This window comes from Arachis stenosperma, chromosome 3 (assembly GCF_014773155.1).
Source record: "Arachis stenosperma cultivar V10309 chromosome 3, arast.V10309.gnm1.PFL2, whole genome shotgun sequence".
NCBI lineage: Eukaryota > Viridiplantae > Streptophyta > Magnoliopsida > Fabales > Fabaceae > Arachis > Arachis stenosperma.
The window spans coordinates 30,854,671-30,877,615 of NC_080379.1; the positions used below are offsets into that span (position 1 = coordinate 30,854,671).

The 22,945-nt window shown below is 40.6% G+C and overlaps 2 protein-coding genes across 2 annotated transcripts; both read right to left on the reverse strand.

The window, feature by feature from the left end:
• Window positions 1-447: 447 nt before the first annotated feature.
• LOC130965820 (uncharacterized) lies at window positions 448-13,779 on the reverse strand. Its single transcript, XM_057890578.1, has 2 exons — window positions 12,011-13,779; window positions 448-1,015 (listed from the first exon to the last, which is right to left on the reverse strand). Exons 1-2 carry the CDS (start codon window positions 13,777-13,779, stop codon window positions 448-450), a joined length of 2,337 nt encoding a protein of 778 aa, XP_057746561.1.
• A 20-nt stretch (window positions 13,780-13,799) lies between these two features.
• On the reverse strand, window positions 13,800-16,616 carry LOC130965821 (uncharacterized). The gene has a single exon (XM_057890579.1). It carries the CDS (start codon window positions 16,614-16,616, stop codon window positions 13,800-13,802), a length of 2,817 nt encoding a protein of 938 aa, XP_057746562.1.
• Window positions 16,617-22,945: the final 6,329 nt, after the last annotated feature.

Here is a 22,945-nt window from a genome sequence, read left to right on the forward strand (position 1 = left end):
TTGTAATTTTTATTTTGAACTTTTGTTTGTTTTTTGAATATTTGGATGGCCAGGGGCCGTGGTTTTGGGAACCGTTTAATGGTATTTTCGGCCGTCCGGGCCTTTTGTATGATCCGTATTATGGAGTTTTTTTGCCGTTCGGCTCTTTTTATATGTTTTGAGCTATTCCGTCTGTTTTTTGTTTCCTCGGACCGCCGTTTGGTCGGGTTTTTATGGATATCCGTGTGTTGGGCCTGGGGGGTGATCAGTCCTCCAGTCGTGGCCGTGTCTTTGTTCCGTATTTGGGACGTGTAAGAAAGTGGAAATAGCTTTTCATAGAATTTTTATTGAATGGTTGGGCCTCGTTAAAACCCTCCGTTAACGGCGGGAAAGAGTACCCAAGATTAAAAATATAAATAAAGGATAAAAATAGAAAGGAAAATAAAGGGGCGACCTATTTAGGTCGGTCTAGGCGTAGTATCGTCGCAAGTTGGCTGCGTTCCAGGTCCTCGGGACTTCGTCGCCGTTGAGCCGTTCGAGTTTATACGCTCCTTTTCCGCTTACGGCCTTGATTCTGTATGGTCCTTCCCAGTTGGGGGTGAGCTTTCCTTCTCCTGGAGTCGGGGGACCGATATCGTTTCGTCGTAGGACGAGGTCGTCAGCCGCAAATTCTCGTCGGATAACGCCGTGATTGTATCTTAGGCTGATTCTTTGTTTGAATGCTAACTCTTTGACGTGAGCTATGCTTCTTTCTTCGTCAATGAGGTCTCGTTCTGCTTTTTCGTCGTTACCTCCGACCGTTTTCCTGGGGCTGGGGTCCCCGATTTCAACTGGGATGACTGCTTCCACGCCGTATGTTAATCGGAAAGGCGTTTCCCCCGTGGTCGTTTGGGGTGTTGTTCGGTACGACCATAGAACTGACCCTAATTCGTCTGCCCATAGTCCTTTGGCTTCGTCGAGCCGTTTCTTGAGTCCTTTAACGATTATTTTGTTTGCGGATTCCACCTGTCCGTTTGTTTGAGGGTGTTCTACTGAGCTGAAGCGATGGGATATGTGTAATTGGTGGACGAAATTGTGATCCTTATTCTTTAAGTTGCACTCCTTGTAAAATTATGGAACTTGAAATTGGCACGAGTGAACAATGGATCATTTGTGATCAATGTTCTAACTATTTTGAGTGAAATCATTATTATGGCACTGGTTGAATTCACAACTCCGTTCAACTAACCAGCAAGTGTACTGGGTCGTCCAAGTAATAAACCTTACGTGAGTAAGGGTCGATCCCACAGAGATTGTTGGTATGAAGCAAGCTATGGTCACCTTGTAAATCTCAGTCAGGCAGATTAAATTGGTTTATGGGTTCGAAAATAGAAATAATAAAATAGAAATAATAAAAGGGATAGAATACTTATGCAGATTCATTGGTGGGAATTTCAGATCAGCGAATGGAGATACTGTATGGCTCAAGAACGCCTGCTCTCCTACTGCTTCAACTCAATCCTTCTTACTCCTTTCCATGGCAAGCTGTGTATAGGGGTTCACCATCAACGGTGGCTACTTTCAATCCTCTCGGGAAAATGGTCCTCTGCGGCTGTCACTCGCATGGCTAATCGTCTGGAGGCATCACCCATGGTTGATGGCTACATCCCATCCTCGCAGTGAAAACTACGCTCACGCGCTCTGTCACAGCACGGCTAATCACTGGTTGGTTCCTGCGCCTACTGGAATAGAATCCCTTGATTCTTTTGCGTTTGTCATCACGCCCAGCACTTGCAAGTCTGAAGCACGTCACAGTCATTTATTACCGGAATCCTACTCGGAATACCACAGACAAGGTTAGACTTTCCGGATTCCCAGGATCCTACTCGGAATACCACAGACAAGGTTAGACTTTCCGGATCCTCATAAATGCCGCCATCTATCTAGCTTATACCATGAAGATTCTTGTTGGGGAATCTAAGAGATACACATTCAAGCTCGGTTGCATGTAGAACGGAAGTGGTTGTCAATCACGCGCGTTCATAAGTGAGAATGATAATGAGGGTTATCTAATCATCACATTCATCATGTTCTTGGGTGCGAATGAATATCTTGGAATAAGAATAAGAGAGAATTGAATAAAAGAAAATAGAATTGCATTAATACTTGAGGTACAGCAGAGCTCCACACCCTTAATCTATGGTGTGCAGAAACTCCACCGTTGAAAATACATAAGTAAAAGGTTCAGGCATGGCCAAGAGGCCAGCCCCCTAAAACGTGATCACAGGATTCCAAATACAATCCAGGATATGAATATGATAGTAAAAAGTTCTATTTATAATAAACTAGCTCCTAGGGTTTACATGAGTAAGTAATTGATGCATAAATCCACTTCTGGGGCCCACTTGGTGTATGTTTGGGCTGAGCTTGATCAATCCACGAGCTGAGGCTTCTCTTGGAGTTGAACTCCGAGTTATGATGTGTTTTGGGCGTTCAACTCCGGATCATGACGTTTTTCTGGCGTTTAACTCCAGACAGCAGCATGAACTTGGCGTTCAACGCCAGGTTACGTCGTCAATTTCCGAATAAAGTATGGACTATTATATATTGCTAGAAAGCCCTGGATGTCTACTTTCCAACGCCGTTGAGAGCGCTCCAATTGGAGTTCTGTAGCTCCAGAAAATCCATTTCGAGTGCAGGGAGGTCAGATTCCAACAGCATCAACAGTCCTTTTGTCAGCCTTTTTCAGAGTTTTGCTCAAGTGCCTCAATTTCAGCCAGAATTTCCCTGAAATCACAGAAAAATACACAAACTCATAGTAAAGTCCAGAAATGTGAATTTAACATAAACTTCCCTAAAAGTAGCTTGAACTTACTAAAAACTACCTAAAAACAATGCCAAAAAGCGTATAAATTATCCGCTCATCACAACACCAAACTTAAATTGTTGCTTGTCCCCAAGCAACTGAAAATCAATTAGGATAAAAAGAAGAGAATATACTATAAATTCAGAAATATCAATGAATATTAATTATAATTAAATGAGCGGGACTTGTAGCTTTTTGCTTCTGAATAGTTTTGGCATCTCACTTTTTCCTTTGAAGTTCAGAATGATTGGCTTCTCTAGGAACTTACAATTTCGGATAGTGTTATTGACTTTCCTAGTTAAGCATGTTGATTCTTGAACACAGCTACTTATGAGTCTTGGCCGTGGCCCTAAGCACTTTGTTTTCCAGTATTACCACCGGATACATAAATGCCACAGACACATAACTGGGTGAACCTTTTCAGATTGTGACTTAGCTTTGCTAAAGTCCCCAGTTAGTGGTGTCCAGAGCTCTTAAGCACACTCTTTTGCCTTGGATCACGACTTTAACCACTTAGTCTCAAGCTTTTCACTTGGACCTTCATGACACAAACACATGGTTAGGGACAGCTTGGTTTAGCCGTTTAGGCCTAGATTTTGTTTCCTTGGGCCCTCCTATCCATTGATGCTCAAAGCCTTGGATCCTTTTTACCCTTGCCTTTTGGTTTTAAGGGCTATTGGCTTTTTTTTTTACTGCTCCTTCTTTTTCTATATACTCTTTTTTTTTTTTCGAATGCTTCTTCTTTTTTGCTGCTTTTTCTTGCTTCAAGAATCAATTTCATGATTTTTCAGATCCTCAATAACATTTCTCCTAGTTCATCATTCTTTCAAGAGCCAACAATTTTAACACTCATAAACAACAAGATCAAAAGACATATGCACTGTTCAAGCATTCATTCAGAAAACAAAAAGTATTGTCACCACATCAATATAATTAAACTAAATTCAAGAGCTATTTTCGAAATTTATGTACTTCTTGTTCTTTTGAATAAAAACATTTTTCATTTAAGAGAGGTGAAGGATTAATGGATTTTATTCATAGCTTTAAGGCATGGTTACATACTAATGATCATGAAATAAAGACACAAAGCATAGATAAACATAGTACTAAAAACCGAAAACAGAAAGAAATAAGAACAAGGAATGAATCCACCTCTAGTGGCGTCTTCTTCTTGAAGGACCAATGATGTTCTTTAGCTCTTCTATTTCCCTTCCTTGCCTTTGTTGCTCCTCCCTCATTGCTCTTTGATCTTCTCTTATTTCTTGGAGAATGATGGAGTGCTCATGATGTTCCACCCTTAATTGTTCCACATTGTGACTCAATCCTTCTAAGGAAGTGTTGAGTTGTTCCCAATAGTTGTTTGGAGGAAAGTGCATCCCTTGAGGTATCTCAGGGATTTGTTGATGATGAGCTTCCTCCTGCACTTCTTGAGGGCCGTGAGGAGCTTCTCTTGCTTGCTCCATCCTTTTCTTGGTGATGGGCTTGTCTTCTTCAATAGAGACATCTCCTTCTATGATAACTCTAGCTGAGTAACATAGATGGCAAATAAGGTGAGGGAAGGCTAGCCGTGCCATGGGTGAGGGCTTGTCGGCTATTTTGTAGAGTTCATTGGAGATGACCTCATGAACTTCTACTTCCTCTCCAATCATGATGCTATGGATCATGATGGCCCGATCCACAGTAACTTCAGATCGGTTGCTAGTAAGAATGATAGAATGTTGAATGAACTCCAACCATCCTCTAGCCACAGGCTTGAGATCCAGTCTTCTTAGTTGAACTGGCTTGCCTTTGGAATCTATTATCCACTGAGCTCCTTCCACACAAATGTCCATAAGGACTTGGTCCAATCTTTGATCAAAATTGACCCTTCTAGTGTAGGGGCGTTCATCACCTTGCATCATAGGCAAGTGGAATGCCAACCTTACATTTTCCGGACTGAAATCCAAGTATTTTCCCCTAACCATTGTGAGATAATTCTTTGGACTTGGGTTCATACCTTGGTTATGGTTCCTAGTGATCCATGCATTGGCATAGAACTCTTGGACCATTAAGATTCTGACTTGTTGCATGGGGTTGGTTAAGACTTCCCAACCTCTTCTTTGAACTTCATGTCGGATCTCCGGATACTCATTCTTTTTGAGCTTGAAAGGGACCTCAGGGATCACCTTCTTCTTTGCCACAACATCATAGAAGTGGTCTTGATGGCTCTTGGAGATGAATCTTTCCATCTCCCATGACTCGGAGGTGGAAGCTTTTGTCTTCCCTTTTCCTTTTCTAGAGGATACTCCGGCCTTAGGTGCCATTGGTAATGGAAAAACAAAAAGCTTATGCATTTTACCACACCAAACTTAAAATTTTGCTCGTCCTCGAGCAAAAAAAGAAAAGAGGAGTAGAAGAAGAAGAAGAAATTATGGTAGAGAGGGAGAGAAGGGGGTTCGGCTATGTGGGAGAAGAAGGGGTTGTGTTGTGTGAAAATGAAGTAGAAGGGAAGGGTATTTATAGGGAGAGGGGAGGGTTGGTGTTCGGCCATTTTGGGTGGGAATGGGTGGGAAATTGAATTTGAATTTTATGAAGGTAGGTGGGGTTTATGGGGAAGAGTGGGGTGATGTGAATGGTGAATGGGAGAATTGGGAAGAGGAATTGAGGTGATTGGTGATGGGTGTTGGGAAGTGTGACATGGAGAGTAGGAAGAATGAGATTTAGGATTAGGAGAGTGTGATTAGGATTAAAAGGTAAGGTGGGAATATGGTAGGTGGGGATCCTGTGGGGTCCACAGATCCTGAGGTGATCTTGTGGGGTCCACAGGGTCCTGAGGTGTAAACAAATACCATTCCTTCACCATATAGGCATGTAAAATGCCTTCATGCATCATTCTGGCGTTCAAACGCCCATTGGTGCATGTTCTGGGCGTTCAACGCCCATGTAATGCATGTTTCTGGCGTTGAACGCCAGTTTCATGCTTGTTACTGGCGTTCAGCGCCAGTTTGTCTCCTCTAGGCACATTCCTGGCGTTCAGCGCCAGGATGTTGCTTGTTTCTGGCGTTCAGCGCCAGAATGGTGCTCTGTTCTGGCGTTGAACGCCAGCCAGATGCATCTTACTGGCGTTGAACGCCAGCCTGTGCTTCGAACGCCAGCCTGTGCGTCCTCCAGGGTGAAATTTATTTCTTCTGTTTTTGACTCTGTTTTTAATTTTTTTGATTTTTTTTTCGTGACTCCTCATGATCATGTACCTAATAAAACACAAAATAACAATAAAATAGAATAAAATAAAATTAGATAAATAAAATTGGGTTGCCTCCCAACAAGCGCTTCTTTAATGTCAATAGCTTGACAGTGGCTCTCATGGAGCCACAAGGTGATCAGGTCAATGTTGTATAGTTGTCCATACCAAACTTAGAGTTTGGATATGGGATCTTAACACCAAACTTAGAGTTTGGTTGTGGCCTCACAACACCAAACTTAGAGTTTGACTGTGTGGGCTCTTCTTGACTCTGAACTGAGAGAAGCTCTTCATGCTTACTCTCTTCTGTCATAGAGGGATGGCCATGTGCCTTAAACACAAGGTATTCCCCATTCAATTGAAGGACTAATTCTCCTCTGTTGACATCTATCACAGCTCCTGCTGTGGCTAGGAAAGGTCTTCCAAGGATGATGTAATCATCCTCTTCCTTCCTAGTGTCTAAGATTATGAAATCAGCAGGGATGTAAAGGCCTTCAACCTTTACTAGCACATCCTCCACTAATCCATAAGCTTGTCTCAATGACTTGTCTGCCAGTTATAATGAGAACAAGGCAGGTTGTACCTCAATGATCCCCAGCTTCTCCATTACAGAGAGTGGCATAAGATTTATCCCTGACCCCAGATCACACAGAGCTTTTTCAAAGATTATGGTGCCTATGGTACAAGGTATTAAGAATTTGCCAGGATCTTGTTTCTTTTGAGGTATAATTTTCTGAATCCAAGTATCCAGTTCATTAATGAGCAAAGGAGGTTCACTTTCCCAAGTCTCATTACCAAACAATTTGGCATTCAGCTTCATGATAGCTCCTAAATATTGAGCAACTTGCTCTCCAGTTACATCTTCATCCTCTTCTGAGGAAGAATAGTCTTCAGAGCTCATGAATGGCAGAAGGAGATTTAATGGAATCTCTATGGTCACTGTATGAGCCTCAGATTCCTTTGGAACCTTAATAGGAAACTCCTTCTTGCTTGAGGGACGTCCCAGGAGGTTTTTCTCACTAGGATTTTCGTCCTCCTCCTCCCTTGTGCATTCGGCCATATTGACTATGTCAATGGCCTTGCACTCTCCTTTTGGATTCTCTTCTGTATTGCTTGGGAGAATACTGGGAGGAGTTTCAATGACTGTCTTACTCAGTTGGCCCACTTGTGCCTCCAGATTTCTAATGGAGGATCTTGTTTCATTCATGAAACTGAAAGTGGCCTTTGACAGATCAGAGACTACATTGGCTAAATTAGAAGTGTTTTGTTCAGAATTCTCTGTCTGTTGCTGAGAAGATGATGGATATGGCTTACTATTGTTCAGCCTGTTGCGTCCACCATTGTTAAAACCTTGTTGAGGTTTTTGTTGATCCTTCCATGAGAAATTTGGATGATTTCTCCATGATGAGTTATAGGTGTTTCCATAAGGTTCACCCATGTAATTAACCTCTGCCATGGCAGGGTTCTCAGGATCATAAGCTTCTTCAGAAGCTGCCTCTCTAGTACTGTTGGATGCATGTTGCAATCCATTCAGATTTTGAGAGATCATGTTGACCTGTTGAGTCAACACTTTGTTCTGAGCCAATATGGCATTCAGAGTATCAATTTCAAGAACTCATTTCTTCTGAGATATCCCATTGTTCACGGAATTCCTCTCAGAAGTGTACATGAACTGGTTATTTGCAACCATGTCAATGAGCTCTTGAGCCTCTTCAGGCGTTTTCTTCAGGTGAATAGATCCACCTGCAGAATGGTCCAATGACATTTTCGAAAATTCAGAGAGACCATAATAGAATATATCTAAAATGGTCCATTCTGAAAACATGTCAGATGGACATCTCTTGGTCAGCTGCTTGTATCTTTCCCAAGCTTCATAGAGGGATTCACCATCTTTTTGTTTGAAGGTTTGAACATCCACTCTCAGCTTGCTCAGCTTTTGAGGAGGAAAGAATTTATCTAAGAATGCAGTGACAAGCTTATCCCATGAGTCCAAGCTATCCTTGGGTTGTGAATCCAACCATACTCTAGCTCTGTCTCTTACAGCAAAAGGGAAAAGCATGAGTCTGTAAACTTCAGGATCAACCCCATTCGTTTTTACAGTCTCACAGATCTGCAAGAACTCAGTTAAAAACCGATAAGGATCTTCAGATGGAAGTCCATAAAACTTGCAGTTTTGTTGCATTAAAGCAACTAGTTGAGGCTTAAGCTCAAAGTTATTGGCTCCAATGGCAGGAATGGAGATGCTTCTTCCATCAAACTTGGACGTTGGCTTTGTGAAGTCACCAAGCATTCTCCTTGCAATATTATTATTTTCGGCTGCCATCTCCTTCTCTTGTTCGAAAATTTCTGAAAGGTTGTTTCTGGATTGTTGTAATTTAGCTTCTCTTAATTTTCTCTTCAGAGTCCTTTCAGGTTCTGGATCAATTTCAACAAGAGTGCCTTTATCCTTGTTCCTGCTCATATGAGAGAGAAGAAAACAAGAAAAGAAGAGGAATCCTCTATGTCACAGTATAGAGATTCCTTTATGTTAGTAGAAAAAGAAGGGGGTAGAAGAATGAGGAGGGGGGTTCGGATTTTGGATGAAGAGAGGTGAAGAGAAGTGTTAATAATTAAATAATTAAATAGAAGAAGAAAAGAGAAGAGAGAATTCGAAAATAAGTTTGAAAAGGAGTTAGTGATTTTCGAAAATTAGAGATAAATTGTAATTAAAATTAAAACATGAAACAATTAGTTAATTAAAAAGAATTTTTTTTTTGAAAAAGGGATGAGATATTTTCGAAAATAGAAGAGGGAGAATTAGTTAGGTGGTTTTGAAAAAGATAAGAAACAAACAAAAAGTTAGTTAGTTGATTGAAAAAGATTTGAAATCAAAATTGAAAAAGATAAGAAGATAGTAAGTTAGATAAGATATTTTTGAAATCAAATTTTGAAAAAGATAAAATTTTTGAAAAAGATAAAATAAAAGATAAAAAGATTTAATTCAAAAATTTTAAAATTATTTACTTCACTAACAAGAAACTACAAGATAAGATTCTAGAACTTAAAGATTGAACCTTTCTTAACAAGAAAGTAACAAACTTCAAATTTTTGAACCAATCACATTAATTATTAGTGAATTTTCGAAAATATGATGTAAAGATAATAAAAAGATTTTGAAAATAATTTGAAAAATGTTTTTGAAATTTTCGAAAAATAGAAAAAAATGAAAAAGATATAATTTTTGAAAAAGATTTTGAAAAGATAAGATTTTTTAAAATTGAAATTTTGACTTGACTTGTAAGAAATAACTAATTTTTAAAAATTTTTGACCAAGTCAACCCAAAATTTCGATAATTTGGAGGGAAATAAGGAAAAGATATTTTTTTGATTTTTGAATTTTTAATTATGAGAGAGAAAAACAACAAAAATACTCAATGCATGAAATTTTTAGATCAAAACCATGAATGCATGCAAGAATGCTATGAATGTCAAGATGAACACCAAGAACACTTTGAAGATCATGATGAACATCAAGAACATAATTTTGAAAAATTTTTGATGCAAAGAAAACATGCAAGACACCAAACTTAGAAATCTTTAATGCATGAAAAATATGAATGCAAAGATGCACATGAAAAACAAGAAAAGACACAAAACAAGAAATCATCAAGATCAAACAAGAAGACTTATCAAGAACAACTTGAAGATCATGAAGAACACTATGAATGCATGAATTTTCGAAAAATGCAAGAAAAATTTTTAAAGCATGCAATTGACACCAAACTTAAAAATTGACTCAAGACTCAAACAAGAAACACAAAATATTTTTGGTTTTTTATGATTTTATGATTTTTTTGTATTTTTATTATTTTTTTTTCTCGAAAATTATATAAAAAAAACGAAAATAATAAAGAAATATTTTTGAAAGATTTTAGAAAACTTTTTAAAAAGAAAATTACCTAATCTGAGCAACAAGATGAACCGTCAGTTGTCCATACTCGAACAATCCCCGGCAACGGCGCCAAAAACTTGGTGGACGAAATTGTGATCCTTATTCTTTAAGTTGCACTCCTTGTAAAATTATGGAACTTGAAATTGGCACGAGTGAACAATGGATCATTTGTGATCAATGTTCTAACTATTTTGAGTGAAATCATTATTATGGCACTGGTTGAATTCACAACTCCGTTCAACTAACCAGCAAGTGTACTGGGTCGTCCAAGTAATAAACCTTACGTGAGTAAGGGTCGATCCCACAGAGATTGTTGGTATGAAGCAAGCTATGGTCACCTTGTAAATCTCAGTCAGGCAGATTAAATTGGTTTATGGGTTCGAAAATAGAAATAATAAAATAGAAATAATAAAAGGGATAGAATACTTATGCAGATTCATTGGTGGGAATTTCAGATCAGCGAATGGAGATACTGTATGGCTCAAGAACGCCTGCTCTCCTACTGCTTCAACTCAATCCTTCTTACTCCTTTCCATGGCAAGCTGTGTATAGGGGTTCACCATCAACGGTGGCTACTTTCAATCCTCTCGGGAAAATGGTCCTTTGCGGCTGTCACTCGCATGGCTAATCGTCTGGAGGCATCACCCATGGTTGATGGCTACATCCCATCCTCGCAGTGAAAACTACGCTCACGCGCTCTGTCACAGCACGGCTAATCACTGGTTGGTTCCTGCGCCTACTGGAATAGAATCCCTTGATTCTTTTGCGTTTGTCATCACGCCCAGCACTTGCAAGTCTGAAGCACGTCACAGTCATTTATTACCGGAATCCTACTCGGAATACCACAGACAAGGTTAGACTTTCCGGATTCCCAGGATCCTACTCGGAATACCACAGACAAGGTTAGACTTTACGGATCCTCATAAATGCCGCCATCTATCTAGCTTATACCACGAAGATTCTTGTTGGGGAATCTAAGAGATACACATTCAAGCTCGGTTGCATGTAGAACGGAAGTGGTTGTCAATCACGCGCGTTCATAAGTGAGAATGATAATGAGGGTTATCTAATCATCACATTCATCATGTTCTTGGGTGTGAATGAATATCTTGGAATAAGAATAAGAGAGAATTGAATAAAAGAAAATAGAATTGCATTAATACTTGAGGTACAGCAGAGCTCCACACCCTTAATCTATGGTGTGCAGAAACTCCACCGTTGAAAATACATAAGTAAAAGGTTCAGGCATGGCCGAGAGGCCAGCCCCCTAAAACGTGATCACAGGATTCCAAATACAATCCAGGATATGAATATGATAGTAAAAAGTTCTATTTATAATAAACTAGCTCCTAGGGTTTACATGAGTAAGTAATTGATGTATAAATCCACTTCCGGGGCCCACTTGGTGTATGTTTGGGCTGAGCTTGATCAATCCACGAGCTGAGGCTTCTCTTGGAGTTGAACTCCGAGTTATGACGTGTTTTGGGCGTTCAACTCCGGATCATGACGTTTTTCTGGCGTTTAACTCCAGACAGCAGCATGAACTTGGCGTTCAACGCCAAGTTACGTCGTCAATTTCCGAATAAAGTATGGACTATTATATTGTGCTGGAAACCCTGGATGTCTACTTTCCAACGCCGTTGAGAGCGCGCCAATTGGAGTTCTGTAGCTCCAGAAAATCGATTTCGAGTGCAGGGAGGTCAGATTCCAACAGCATCAGCAGTCCTTTTGTCAGCCTTTTTCAGAGTTTTGCTCAAGTCCCTCAATTTCAGCCAGAATTTACCTGAAATCACAGAAAAACACACAAACTCATAGTAAAGTCCAGAAATGTGAATTTAACATAAAAACTAATGAAAACATCCCTAAAAGTAGCTTGAACTTACTAAAAACTACCTAAAAACAATGCCAAAAAGCGTATAAATTATCCGCTCATCAGTAATCCTTCTAAGAACTCTCGGAATTTTTTTCGGTAAACTGGGTTCCGTTGTCCGAGATGACGACCTCAGGGATTCCGAATCGGGTGATGATCTATTGCCAAACGAATTTCCGACACTGGGTCGCCGTTATGGAGGCCAGAGGTTCGGCCTCGATCCATTTGGTGTAATAATCTATGGCGACAATGAGATATCTTAGTTGGCCGGGAGCTGTAGGGAAGGGCCCGACGAGGTCGATCCCCCAAGTGCCGAACGGCCGTTCTGCCGATATGGTGCTGAGCTGGTGTGGGGCGGCTTGGTGGATATTGGCGTGTCTTTGGCATTTGTCACAGTTTTTTACTAGTTGTATGGAGTCTCGAATGATTGTGGGCCAGAAGTAGCCAGCCCTGATGATTTTTTGGGCTAATGTTTTTCCTCCGACGAGGTGGCCACAGCAGCCTTCGTGGATTTTGCGGAGTATGTACTCCGTGTTCCCGGGTTCGACACATTTGAGTAGGGGTTGCGAGAATCCACGTTTGTATAGTTGTCCTGCTACGATGGTATAGTTGGCGGCTTCCCTTTTTATTCGCTTTCCCTCTTTTGGGTCTGGCGGCAAGGTTCTGTCGAGGAGGTACTGTAGGATAGGGTACGTCCAGGACTCCCGTTTTGAGGATGTTAGATGAGCGTTGATTGTTGTTGACACAGAAGGCGACCTAACGACCTCCTGAATTAGCGACTTGTTACCGTGTCCCGGTTTGGTACTGGCTAGCTTGGAAAGTAGGTCTGCCCTGGAGTTTCGTTCCCTGGGGACATGTTGTATGGTAATGCTCTCGAATCCTTCTTTCAGTTTGTTTACCTTGGTGAGGTATTGTTGGAGCAGGGGATCTCGTGCCTGGTAGCTTCCGTTGATTTGGGAACTGACTACCTGGGAATCGGTGTTTACCTCTAGGGCCTTTGCACCGACTTCCTGGGCTAAGGTCAGGCCTGCTAAGAGGGCCTCGTATTCTGCTTGGTTATTCAATACTGGGAATTCGTATCGTACTGACTGTTCAATTGTGATCCCATTTTGGATTTCGAGTATGATTCCGGCGCCTCCGTGAGTGGAGTTTGACGAGCCGTTGACGTGCAGTTTCCATGGTTCGGGGGTGAGCTTTCCCGGAGTCATTTCGGCAATGAAATCGGTCAAGACTTGTGCTTTGATAGCGTTCCGGGGTTCGAACTTGATCTGGAATTGGGATAACTCGATGGACCATGATAGCATTCTTCCCGCTAGGTCGGGTTTCTGTAATACTTGTTTGACTGCCTGGTCGGTTCGGACCGTCACGGGGTGAGCTTGGAAGTATTGCCGCAGGTGCCGGGAGGCTGTAAGGAGTGCGAAAGCTAGCTTTTCTAAGCGTGAATAGCAAGCTTCTGCATCCTGTAAGACTTTGCTTATGAAGTATACGGGTTTTTGCTCCTTTTTCTCGTTTTCTCGGATGAGAGCTGCTGCGAGTGCCTCTTCCGTTATGGAGAGGTACAGGTAAAGCGTTTTCCCTGTTTGGGGTTTGGCGAGAATTGGTGGTTCCGCTAGAACCCTCTTAAAGTGTTGGAATGCTTCTTCGCATTCCGTCTCCCATTTAAAAGGGGCTCCTTTTTTCATTAGTTTGAAGAAAGGGATTGCTTTTTGAGCCGATGCCCCGAGAAAGCGTGATAACGCGGTCAGTCGGCCGGTAAGCTTTTGGATGTCTTTAAGGTTTTTTGGGCTTGCCATTTCGAGGACGGCACGACATTTCTCCGGGTTTGCTTCAACTCCGCGTTGCGTAATCATGAAGCCGAGGAACTTCCCTGCTTCCATTCCGAAGGCGCACTTTGCCGGGTTGAGCCGCATTTGGTGCTTTCGTAGGGTGTTCATTATGACCTTGAGGTCGTCGGTTAGTTGTTAACGAGTCTTTGATAGGTGGCTCCAGCGTTTTCCAAGCCGAAAAGCATAACTGTGTAGCAGTAAGTTCCGTCCGGAGTGATGAACGCTGTTTTTTCTTCGTCTGGTCGGTGCATCGGGATCTGGTTGTAGCCAGAATATGCGTCCATGAAGCTGAGGTATCGGTGGCCGGATGCTGCGTCTACTAACCCGTCGATGTTTGGTAGGGGGAAGGCGTCCTTCGGGAAAGCTTTGTTGAGGTCTGTGTAGTCGACGCACATTCGCCATTTTTCGTTAGACTTCTTTACTAGTACGACGTTGGCTAGCCAGGTCGTGTAGGGGAGTTCCCGGATGAAGTTGGCTTCGAGTAGGACTTTGACTTGATTTTTGACTTCGGCGGCTCGGTCTGGTGACATTTTTCGTCTCCTTTGTGCCACTGGCTTAGCTTGAGGATCCACGGCTAGATGGTGGGACATTAGGTCGGGGTTTATTCCCGGCATATCGGCTGGTGTGAATGCGAACAGGTCTCTGTTCTGTTTTAGGAGTTGGGAGAGTTCTTTTTTAAGATCGTACGGGAGGTTTCTATTAATGAAGGTGTATTCCTCTTTGGTTGGCCCTATTTGTAGTTTTTCCATGTCTCCTTCTGGTTCTGGCCTAGGTTGGCCGTCTTGTCGCGCATCTAGGTCGGCTAGGAATATTCCGGCCGCATCTCGGGATTTTTTCCTTAGGGCTAGGCTGGTGTTGTCGCATTCGGCTGCGACCTCTTGGTCTCCGTGAATGGTACCGACGGAGCCGTCGTCGGTTCTGAACTTCATGAGGAGGTATTTGGTGAAGATGACTGCAGAGAAGTCATTGATTGTTTTTCTTCCGAGGATCACGTTATAGGCTGTGGAGTCTTTTAGGACTACGAATTCAGATAGGATTGTCTTTTTCTGATTGCATGTTCCTATGGTGATGGGGAGGGTAATCGAGCCATCTGGTTTGAGAAAGTTGTCCCCGAGTCCCGTGACGCCGTGAAGGTGTGTTTGGAGGTTGTCATTGCGGAGCCCGAGCTTGTCGAAGGCTCCTCGGAAAAGGATGTTGGAGTCCGCACCGGTGTCTACCAGTATTCTTCGTACTAGTCCTGTTCCGATTCTGGCTGAGATGACGAAGGGGGCATCTTCGGCTGAGGTGCCGTGTTGGCAGTCCTCCGGTAAGAATGTTATCGTATTGTCGGCCGCGGCGATTGGGGCTTGGTTTCTGACGGCCATTACCTTGAGATCTTTTTTCATTGTTAGTTTTGACTTGCTCGATACGTCCTTGCCTGTGATGACGTTCACTATGATGGTCGGGTCTTCCTCCGGGCTCTCCCTGGGGGGTAGCTTTTGAGTTCTCGGGTTACGTCCTTCTCTTTTCGGCGACTTGTCTCTCTCCGTGCGTCTTGGTTCTCTGATGATTTTGGCAAATTCCGGGAGTTTGGCGTCTCGTATGGCCTGTTCAAGAGCGTCTTTGAGGTCGAAACAATCTTGTGTTTTGTGGCCGTAACCTCGGTGGTAGTCACAGTAGAGAGTTTTGTTGCCTCCCGTCCTTTCTTTGAGTTGTCGGGCTCTTGGGATGATGCCTCGATCTGCTATTTGATGGTATATCTCCGTAATTGGTGCTGTTAGGGGCGTGTAATTAGAGAATTTGCCTATTCTCGGTGGCCGGTTGGCCGGCCTAGGGTGGTCCCGTTGATTTTCTTTGGGTGTTGGGTTATGACGGGGAGCCGAATTGCCGTGTTGGGTGGTGGTGTGCTGCCGCTTGTTGGCAGCGACGACCTGGCTGACCTCTTCGTCGTTGATGTAGTCTTTGGCGACGTTCTGGATTTCGTGCATGGTCCATACTGGTTTAGTAGTGAGGTGCTTGCGAAAATCTTCATTCATGAGCCCGTTAGTTAGGCAAAGGCTTGCAACGGAGTCCGTGAGTCCGTTGACCGTTAGGCATTCATCGTTGAAGCGGTCGAGGTATTTCCTCGTGGATTCTTCTTGCTTTTGTGTGACCCCTAACAAGCTGATGGGGTGTTTGGCTTTGGTGATTCTGGTCATGAATTGGGCCATAAATTTTCGTGCTATGTCGTGGAAGTTGGATATGGATCCGTTCGGGAGGGCGTTGAACCATTTGATCGCCGGTCCGGCAAGGGTTACCGGGAAGGCTCTGCACCGGAATGCGTCGGCTGCTCCTTCCAGGTTCATTCTGGCCTCGAAGGCCGTTAGATGTTCCTGAGGATCCTTCGTTCCATCATACTTCATGTCGGTGGGTTTGTCGAAACCCTTGGGGAGTTTCGCTCTTAAGATTCTTTCTGTGAAGGGTGTAGCTCCCATTATGGTGTGGTCGTTTCTCGTGCGTTTGGTGTTTCGGTATCTCCGGTCCTCGTCTGAATCGTGTTGACGACTTAGATCACGGGAGGCGCTGCGGTGGTGTTTCTTGTTGTATCGCCGTTCCGGCGACTTCTCGTGTCGGTGGTTACGTGAGATGCTGCGACCATCTCTCTTATCGTGTTGTCGGGTTGGCGACCTGCCGCGATGGGACCTTGATCTGGAAGTTGCCTGGCTTCCGTGTTCGTTGCCGTGTTTTTCTCTGTTGGTCAGTTTGCCTTCAAGTTCCTGGACCCGGAGGCAGAGATCTTGGATGATCTGTGCCGCTTTGTCCTTGGCTTTCTCGGGATGTCGCGGGTCCGTGACGACGTGTTCGTTCGTGTGGTGGATAGTACTTGCTACTCTTGCTTGGTTTGTGGCTTCCTGGTGTTCTGAGGCCGGACGACGCGGTTGGGAGTCATCCTGGCTTGATGGGTTCTCCTCCAGGATGCCCTCCATCCGGTTCGACTGTCGCAGTTCCCCACAGACGGCGCCAATGTACAAGAGGACTCTGGTACGGGTTGAGATGAGGTTCGGGAACCTGCGGGTCGAGGCGGATGTCGGACTATCCGAGCGGAGCGGAGAGGAGGTACCTGCAAAGACACTCCGACGCTCAAGTCAGAATGGATCTAAGAGGTAGAAAGTGTGAGGAATGAATGAATACCTGGAGGGACTTGGGTCCCCTTATTTATAGGTGATGGGGATCGTCTTATCTTATCTTCTTTGGTTAAGATAAGGGAGGTGTTTGAATTCAAAAGTTGGTTAGGGGCTCCATAGGGCCGGTTTCGGGCCTTCCGGAGGGGGGAGACGGGTCGGTCCGGAGAGCCGGGTTCGGGTTTGACCTCGAGTCCGGGATCCGTAACAAAATGGATCTTTATCCACTTCTTCTCTTCTGCTCATTGTCAACATAACACTGCTATCAGTAGTGATTTTCGTGCATTTTCTCACTTTTTTTTTTGGGAGTGAATTCTCTCGATCTTTTTTAATAACTGAAAAAATAAAATGTGATTTTTTATCATTAATTTTATAAATAAAATTAAAAATAAATATAAAAAAATAATAAAAAATTAATGATCATATTTTATACTATTAATTTTTTTTAACAATTAAAAAAATCTATTTCATTTTATTTCTCATCATCTTTCTTATTTTACGTCATCTATCTCTTCATCCCTCTCTTTCTTCTTATACATCTTTTTCTCTTTTTTTTTCTTCTCTTACATTTTCTCTTTTTAAATTTTTTTACTTTGTTTTTTTATTATTTTTTATTTTATGTAAAAAGAAGAAAAAAATTGAGAAATTCTAAAAAAAGAAAAAAGACCACGCCGAAGAAAAAGGAAAAAATACATAACAAAAAACACAAAAAAAATATTAATTTAAACACAAATTTTTGTACTTTTTAATTTATTTTGTTAACATCACTATGTTGTGTACAATTTCACAAATTTATGTGTTTTCTCTTTCTAAAATTTATGTGTTTTTCATTGTTTTTTATTTTAAATACAATTTGTTATAAACAAAACTTAAAAAAAAAAAAACAACAAAAGTCTATAGATTGAAACACAGAAATTATGTGTTATTTATGTTTCATTTTTTTCTCTTTAATGATAAACACATAATTTTTTTTATGTTAAACACAAAAATTTTACAATCGAAACATAGGAAGAAAAAAAACACAAATTAAAAGTTTTGATTTTCTGTGTTTGTGACAATAAATTCTATGTTTAGTTTAGGTATAACATATTATATCAGAATTCCATTCTAATACAAAATTTTATGTTTGTATAGTAAAATTTATGTGTTATAAGTAGTTATGAATTTTTGTATTTTTTATTTTGTCTATATAATTATTCTGTGTTTACCTTCACAAATTTTTCTATATTCTTTTACTTAAACTTCTGTATTTTTATTATTATTTTTTATTTTAGGAACAAATTTTCTTATAACAAATATTAAAAAGAACACAATTTTTAATTTATTATAAAAGTTCTTACAACAAATATTAGAAAAACACTTAAATTTCTGAAGCAAAATGCATAAAGTTTTATATGAAAAAAACCCAAAATTAATTTGTTATTTATTTATTTTCATTTCTCCTCGCTCCTTGACTATGAACACAAAAATCATTTTACGATAAATATATAAATTTTGAAAGAAAACCAGAGTAATATATGAAGAAAACACACAAATTTTGTGTTTTGTGTTTATGGAAACATATTCTATATTTAGTTTTTAGTAAGATATATATATATATATATATATATATATATATATATATATATATATATATATATATATATATATATATATATATATATATATATATGTGTCAGATTGAGTTCTTTCTTTTACAAAATTTTTTATTTTGTGTAACAAATATTTCTGTATTTTACATAGTCAAAACTTTTTGTTTTTTTTTTTATTTATTTAACTGTTTTGTGTGAAACTTTACAGTTTTGTATGTTCAACTTCACAAATTTATGTGTTTTTTATTATTGAAATTTCTGTATTTGTTTTATTTTTTAATTTTATTGGCAAATTTTTTTCTAACAAATGTGGTGGAAAAACACAAATTCCTTTTAAGAAAAGCATAAAAAGTTGTGGAAGAAAATACTCAAATATTATGTTTTTTTTTCTCCTTTACTTTTTTCTTGTTTTTTTCTGTTTCTCTTCGTTTTTCCGTTTTTTATTTTTGCCTTTTTGTTTTTTTCCTCTTGAGAAAAAAAGAAAAGTAAGAAGAGGAAATAAAAAAGCAAAATAGATAAAAAAATATTAACAACAAAAAATAAAAAGAGAAGATAATTAAAAGAAGAAAAAAATAAACATAATAACAGCAGCAGACCCAAAAAAAAATTAACGTGAAAAATAAGAAGAGGAAATAAAAAAGCAAAATAGATAAAAAAAAATTAGAATAATAAAAGAGAAGATAATTAAAAGAAGAAAAAAAAGATAAACCTAATAGCAGCAGTATGTCATGGCCTTGGACATATTTCAACATTACTATGCCAACATTCGAATTTACTCAACTTCTTAAACTAAGATCAAGTCAGCCTAACCCTCAATACTTAGCAAGAAAGTTAAGAACACAAGAGAACACAAGATAAATAAAGTTTTGGTGGAAAGAACACTTTATTATTCAAGTGTTTGTTACAAATGACTCACACATGACTCACACACCGAAACTCTAACTTTTACCTCCTATATAGCCATCTACCTTTTTAATGGATGGTTAGGATTAAATCTAATCAATGGTCCAAATTAATCATCCAAAACATTTATGACAAATATCTATCCTACCACAACTTTCTGAATACTTCTATATTATTCTATACTATTCTTCATACTTCTATATACATCAAGACTCTTCTAGAATATTCTATGACCTTTTAGAGTCTTCTAGAACTTTCTAAGGTATTCTGAGGCCTTCTAGGACATTCTAGAACGTTCCGGAACGATCTAGAGCATTTTCCAAACACTCGAGAAAACTATACAAACACTATTAAATCTAACTTTTTTAAAATTTATCGTGACATTCTTCCTCACCTAATATGCAGACGTCCGCGTCGCGTTCTATTCATGATAGCGCTCTAGGTGTTCTTTGAATTGTCACAAATCTTCACGAGCTTCCCAGCTAGTTTCAGTTATTGGGAGTCCTTTCCACTTGATCAAGTATTGGATACTTGGTGGTACTTCTCTTTGTCGCACGACACCATTGGCTAAGATCTCTTTGATTTCCTTATCAAAGGATCTAATCACCACAGGCGGAGCATGACTCAAGTCACCTCTACTCGGTTCATCTTGGTCTTCATGATACGGTTTAAGCAAACTCACATGGAAGGCCGGGTAGATCTTCATAGAGGGAGGGAGTTGTACCTTGTAAGCAACCTCCCCAACACGTCCAATAATCTCAAATGGCCCTTCGTATTTGCGGATTAAGTCCTTATGAACCTTGCTAAATACTTTGAATTGTTGTCGAAGAAGTTTAATCATTACCTTGTCTCCCACTTGATAGCTTGTATGCCTCCTCTTCTTATCTGCCCATTTTTTCATCCTATTTGCAGCTTTGTCGAGGTAAGAATTAGTGATATCTGCTTGTTCTTCCCATGACTTAATCATATGATATGCTCTTGGGCTCTTCCCTGAGTAAGAGGAAGAAAGAGAGTGTGGTGTAAGTGGTTGTTATCCAATCACAATCTCAAATGGACTCTTCTCTGTGGACTCGCTCCTTTGTAAATTGTATGAGAATTGAGCAATATTAAGGAGTTTTGTCCAATCCTTCTGATTAGCGCTTACAAAATGTCTCAAGTAATACTCGAGTAAGGCATTCACTCTCTCAATCTGCCCATCAGTTTGAGGATGAAAGCTCATTGAAAAATGAAGCTCCGACCCAAGCAGTTTGAACAGCTCTGTCCATAGTCGTCCTGTGAAGCGTGGATCTCGATCACTAATGATACTCTTAAGCAATCCGCAGTATTTCACCACATTCTTGAAGAATAGTCGTGCTGCTTCCTCTGCAATGCAGCCATTAGGAGCAGGTATAAAGGTAGCATACTTCAAAAATCGATTCACTACCATAAGAATAGATCCAAACCCCTCAGACTTCGATAAGGCAAAGATGAAATCTAGAGAGACACTTTTCCATGGTTGCTCTGATGGATGCAGAGGTTCCAACAACCCACTTGGTGTCTTGTTTTCAATCTTACCTTGTTGGCACACAAGACAAGTCTTCACATAGCTCTCCACTTTATCTCTCATTTGAGGGCAATAATAAGAAGATTCAATGAGTGCCAAGGTCCTTCGCTGACCTTGGTGACCATCCCACTTGGTGTTGTGGCTTTCTCTTACTAATTTTCTTCTTAGATTTTTTCATTTAGGGACGTATAGTCTTCTCCCTTTAGTGTAGAAAAGGTCATCTTCTAGCTAAAATCTTTTGGTCTTACCTTCTCTAGCCAAATCCACCAACATCTTGGCTGATGGATCATGATGCAACCCGTCCTTGATGGTATGCACAATATCTCCTTCGACCATGGAAATGGCTACCAACTCAGCCTTGCGGCTCAGCACATCTGCTACTACATTAGTCTTACCCGACTTGTATTCAACGAAATCAAACTCAGCTAAGAAATCTCGCCACCTAGCTTGTTTGGGGCTTAATTTCTTCTGAGTTTGGAATCAGCTTGTAGCCACATTGTCTGTCTTGACGATGAAGTGTGAACCAAGCAAGTAGTGACGCTAAGTTCTCATACAATGAACTACTACGGTCATCTCCTTCTCTTGGACGGTGTATCGCCTCTCTGTATCATTCAACTTGCGACTCTCAAAGGCAATAGGATGTCCTTCTTGCATTAGAACCCCTCCAATGGCGTAGTTAGTAGCATCGATGTGGACTTCAAACACCTTTGAGTAGTCGGGTAGTGCTAGTACTGGTCCTTTTGTGATAGCAGCCTTCAACTCATCAAATGTCTTTTGACACTTCTTTGACCATTTCCAAGAGTGATTCTTCTTGAGAAGATCAGTTAATGGTGCAGTCTTGGCGGAGTATCCCTTGATAAACCTCCAATAGTAATTAGTCAACCCAAGAAATGACCTCAATTCAGAAACTTTGTTTGGTGGCTCCCATTCTTTGATAGCCTTCACCTTTTCTTGATTCATGCAGAGAGTTTCATCTTTAATTATGTGTCCCAAGAAGTGGACTTTGTCCCTTGCAAAGGAACACTTTTCCTTTTTCACATATAAAAGATTCTCTCGCAAGATCTTAAACACGGTTCGTAAGTGTTCTACATGTTCCTCCAAAGTATTGCTATAGACAACAATATCATCCAAGTAGACCACTACAAATCGATCAAGGTAAGGTCCAAAGATCTCGTTCATCAAGGTACAAAAGTTCGCAGGAGCATTGGCCAAGCCAAAAGGCATCACCAACCACTCATACGATCCATACCTGGTGACACACGTGGTCTTAGGCTCAATGATAAACCCCGATTTCGTGGTTTATTTTGTGCTTATTTTGAGGGATTTATTCACCTTTTCCCACATTTATTCAATGAAATAGCATGGTTTCGTAATTCTCCTTTGAATTGTGCTTGAATGTAAAAACATGCTTTTTAGGCCTTAAATCGGTAATTTTAATTCATTTTAATTCCATTCGATGCCTTGATGTGTTTGTTAAGTAATTTCAAGTCCATAAGGCAAGTATTGGATGGAAGAAATGAAGAGAAAAGTATGCTAAGAGGAGAATGCATGAAGAAACAAAGATTTGGAATGCACCAATGGACGCGCACGCGTACAAGGCGCGCACGCGTACATACCGCTTCCGCGCGGATGAGGATTTGCCAATCGACGCGCACGCGCACATGGCGCGCACGCGCCAATACTCTTACTTGGCCCACTTAAAGGCAAAACGCTGGGGGTGATTTCTGAGCAGCCCAGGCCCAATTCCAACTTGTTTCTGAGTGTATTTCATGCAGAATTGAAGTCCAAGCAAGGGGGCAATTAGTGTAGCCAACATGAGCCTTTAGTTAGTTTTCTACAGAGAGAAGCTCCCTCTTCTCTCTAGAATTAGGTTAGGATTATGGTAGATTATTTTAATTTCATGTTCAATTAGTTGATCCCATCTTATTTCTTCTATAATTTCTCTTCTCTACATCTTGATCCTCTTAGTTTTTATGTTAATTGTTCCTCTTGCTCTCTTTTGTGATGATGAACTCATGTTGGATTTGTTTACATTTAATGCAATTTTAATGTTGATGTCTCTTTAATTGATGTTGATTTGAGTTGTGGATTTACTT

Coding starts and splice junctions, on each gene's coding strand:
- LOC130965820 (XM_057890578.1), bottom strand. CDS start 13,779: ATGAACACCCTACGAAAGCACCAAATGCGGCTCAACCCGGCAAAGTGC. Junction 1,016..12,010: donor CAGTGTCGGAAATTCGTTTG/GCAATAGATCAT, acceptor CCATCGCTTCAG/CTCAGTAGAACACCCTCAAA.
- LOC130965821 (XM_057890579.1), bottom strand. CDS start 16,616: ATGGAGGGCATCCTGGAGGAGAACCCATCAAGCCAGGATGACTCCCAA.